The 4,389-nt window shown below is 34.4% G+C and overlaps 1 protein-coding gene across 1 annotated transcript in view; it reads left to right on the top strand.

Moving 5' to 3' along the window:
* The first annotated feature begins 3,537 nt into the window (after positions 1-3,537).
* The window catches only part of LOC105624166 (epsin-2), a 6,533-nt gene continuing 5,681 nt past the window's right edge, over positions 3,538-4,389 (top strand). Inside the window, exon 1 of the mRNA XM_012205526.1 lies at positions 3,538-3,552. Coding sequence (XP_012060916.1) covers positions 3,538-3,552 — 15 coding nt within the window. The remainder of the gene's footprint in view (positions 3,553-4,389) is intronic.

Genomic DNA, 4,389 nt, shown 5'->3' on the forward strand with positions numbered 1-4,389 from the left:
TACTATATATATATATATGTGTGTGTGTGTGTGTGTGTGTGTGTGTGTGTGTGTGTGTGTGTGTGTGTGTGTGTGTGTGTGTGTGTGTGTGTGTGTTAAATGAAATAGTTCAAGGATGTATCGTCATTACTTTGTAACAGCGTACATAGAAACGAATTGCTAAGATCAGATTGCAATATAAACTACTTGTAAAATCAATCTAGTCTACTGTAAACATAATAATGAATAAAGAAAAACGATTAAAAAATCAAAAAATGATATTTCTCTTTATTTATCTGTGTGCAACAAAAAAATAATTTTTCTAAACTAAGATGTGAGAAGACAACTATCAGAAATTTGTCTCAAATTATATTCAGCTATCATACGCAATATTACACCTGTCTTTTTATATTTATGTGATATTTATATCATTCTATCTTTATCATTTTATTAAAAAATAAGAATAATAGAGGTTCCTTGAATAGCACATGTAATTATTCGACATATTGGCTAATTGTAAATTCATCCGAATAAATTAAGGATCTTGCCTTGTGAAACATAAGTACGATTAGGATCATTCAGAGTAGAAATTGCGAATGCGACGCTCGTGCGCGGGCGCGGCGAACGGAGCGGAAATATTTTCGAGCGCCATCTTGCCCCGCAATCGTACAATTCGTCAGTGCCTGTGAATGGACTTGTCATAAGTGTCTTACTTATTATTTCGCCTCTCTGTCCCTGTTTCCCGTCTTGCTCTCGAGAGCTCCGTGTTTCCAAATTCTCGGGTGATATCATCCGCGCGCACAAGGTAAGTACGAATATCTTGCCGTCATCGTCGTCTTCGTCGTCGTCGTCGTCGTCGTCGTCACCGTCATCGTCATTATCATCGTGATCATCATCATCATCATCAACATTCGGACGAATCATATAGACGCGATGGAGTTTCGCGAATATCTTGCGTGACGATCACGGACTACGTCTATCCTTCGAGAAAACGGGAGCCGCGCCCGTCATCTCCCTCAAGCTCGATCTCGATCGTAACGGCAACACCTTGTAAGATTGACGTGTCACGTACATATACATCTATTTGCGCGACGAGGATCCTTCGGTGGGCGGGTACGAGTACGATACGCGCGATAGCGCGCTCGCCCGTCGCCGCTCCGCCAGTCACGGCTGGAGCGGAACGGCGCGCGTCTGTTCATCAAATCCGCTTCTTTCGTTCTTTTCACCGCATCATCATCGTCTTCCTCGTTGCGTCGTGTCATGTTTTGAGGTCGAGGGTGTGCGCGCGAGCGAACGAGCGAGGAGGCCGACCGCGGAGCTTCGATGTGAAGCGTTCACCCGAAGGAGGCACCCGCGCGACAAGGTGGAATTGACCTCTGGATTTAGGCGATTTAGCAGCAATTGTACAATAACAATAATTTCCTGCCTGCGCTCCTTCTCTCGTTGTCCCTCCTTCATGCACGCCGTGTTTTTCGCACTAAGCATTGACGCGTCAACACACGTTAACCATCAGGGACTCGAAATAACGTAAACGCGCAAGTATCTCAATTTTCGAATGTAACGCCTTGAAATGATAATTCCCCCACGTGATCGTTTTGCAAGGTTTCTCAAACCGCAGACTGTTTATCGCTCGTCGCTATTTTCCAACTCCGATGTAACTATCGCAGTCTCGACACGTGTGAGCTTAGTACACGGGAAATGGAAAGTCAATTGAGTGGTGCAACAAGACAGAGGGAACAATGATCAATACTTTCATGGTCAATTATATGTATAATACTGTTAATATGTCAGAAGGAAGCCTTACAAAGGATCTTGGCTCGCTGTAGTTTCGCGTAATAGATAACGCTTCCAGCTCTTTGCTCTGGATATGTTTATACTCTTGACTTTTTGCAAACTACAGTTGTGAGTGATGATTAGCACAGTCATGCTGAATAGCTCAAGAAGAAGACGTTAGTGAGAACAGGCAGGCTTATGTGTGATTATTAGAGATAGAATATTTAAATAACAATATCGATATCTCTCATCTGTTGATTAAATATAACGAATGCCATTAGAAGATCTTAGATCATCAACTCAGAAGGTCTAATTTACAACGTGCTTTTTGCCTTCCTGTTTCTCACTTTTTATCTTATTTCTTCGTTTTCTATTGCCCGAGATAAAAGTTGACGAACTTCAGAAGAGACGAGAAACATGATTGTCATAAAACGCAAAAAGGAAAAACAAGCAAATGATAAGAAGTAAGAAACAGGAAACAAAAAGCACATTTTAGATTGGGCTTAACGGCATTGATGAACTTTTCTAGAATTCTCAAACTTAAAAATCTCAAGGCATTATTAATTCGAGTGATACTTAGACACAAAGAAAATTTGTATCATTTTTTCGTATATTAATTAACATTAGATGAATTGATAACATTGCTCCAAGAATAAAATCATATTGCTATGATAAGATAAGCAGAGAATACAACAGAAACATGCCGCGAAATGATAAAGTTCTCGTTTTTTTTTCACAGAAGAGCAGTACAATTCATTAAAGGAAGGTGCACATCTTTGCCTCCATCAGTGTAAGTGATTTCTTTCCACAAGCCTTTTGCATGTGCTCTATCATCTGTAAAAAGGGTAGTCTTAACGATAGATTTCTCTATAGTTGGTACTTACGTTTCTAAGAACTTAAACTATAGTTTTTACTTTTCTCAATTTAGCGGTTTGCTTGTCGAAAACTTATGAGGATAGATGCATATAATGAATAATCTGGTTTTTGTAAAATCGCGATATCATGGATCTTCAAGATCTTTTGAAACAATGATAGCTTATATTCAAGCAGAACAATAAATCGATAACGTCAAAATGACATTAAAATATCGGAAATGATTTTTAATGATTATTTTGGAGTTATTTTGACATTATTTTGATATCATAACGACTTGTTGTTCTGCTTGAGTAGTCTTTAAACGTATACGTTAAATTTAAATCAATATTTGAATGTATATGTGTAGATGTGAAATTGGCCTTTATCTCTCTCTGTGAGAAATGCAAACCAAGATTATTGTATAGCGATATTTTTTATGAAACACATCAATCACATTATTATACATAATTTTTAAAAAAGCAATAGTTTAGGGAGTATATGAGTTGTGCCTATTAAAATCAATATTTTTTCTTTTTTTTATTTAATTATTGTTATCGCTAAGAGTACAACCTTTTGTATTAGGAATTTGTAAACGTTGGATGCACATAGGTATGTGCATCGCTATTACCTTTTTTTTCATGTCCACAATCTTACAGAATTCATTTAAATTTTTTGATAAAAAATTTCATGTAATATTCATTTGCATAATACCATTATTTAACAGATTAATGTGTCATTATCATCCATACGCAGAATGATGAATCATACATTTAAGGTGTGATAAATTTTGTATATAAAATTTCTCTTATTTATCGTATCATCTGATAGTCTAGGCTTTTGTTGTGATTCGGACTATTCGGAAGTTTTCTATATTTCTGGGCAAAACCTAGAGCTTCATCAACAACGTCAGCAATATTTCATTAGTCAAGAATGGCGATGCAGAAGGTAAATGCCAATAATGTTCACGACTGTTGAATTAACAACTCACTCATGATAACATGATAATTTGATGTCAAAGCATATTATTAGAAGATTTCTGTGTGTTTTTCACAATAAATCATATCTATCAATTTTTGTAAAGATAATCTGATATTTTTTACAAGAAGTTATTGTGTTATGTGTGTTACATATATATTCAGATTATTTTTATTTTCCAATTTTTGTTGTGATGCACCTTTATTAGTTTGCAATGTTTACTAGCAGAACGTGATAATAATAGATAGTAAAACTGATAATGACAAATGTACATTATGCAAGTCAGTATTGCATTAAATATTGTATAAATATATTTTGATTTGTATTGAAATTTAACTACACTCCATATAACTATAAATAACACTCATCTCAAAGATAAGATAGGAAAAAAGAAAAACGAACGGCATAAATTTATATAGGCACATCTCAAAACAAACATGTTTTCATATGATGTTAAAATATATATAGGTATTCTTTATTCTTAGAATTTAATAACTTTTTATATTTATGTTTTATTCTTTAGTCTTAAAACTCAATAACTATTCATATGTATATAAAATGCGTATGCATATTTTTACATATTTTTGATAATTCAGGTAAATTATGCTAAAGTACAGATCTTAAAATAAAATTATGGTAAATATAAATTGCATTTTATTTTTTCTTCGCTTAGTACAATTTTATTTATATGTATGCAATTGTTAATATTACGATTTTAATATTACGATATTTAGAGAAGAGAAGAATTTTATGGTACAATAATTATAATAAAAACATATAGTATATATAGTGTATATATATATATAT

This window comes from Atta cephalotes (genome assembly GCF_000143395.1).
Source record: "Atta cephalotes unplaced genomic scaffold scaffold00074, whole genome shotgun sequence".
In the NCBI taxonomy this organism is placed as follows: Eukaryota; Metazoa; Arthropoda; class Insecta; order Hymenoptera; family Formicidae; genus Atta; species Atta cephalotes.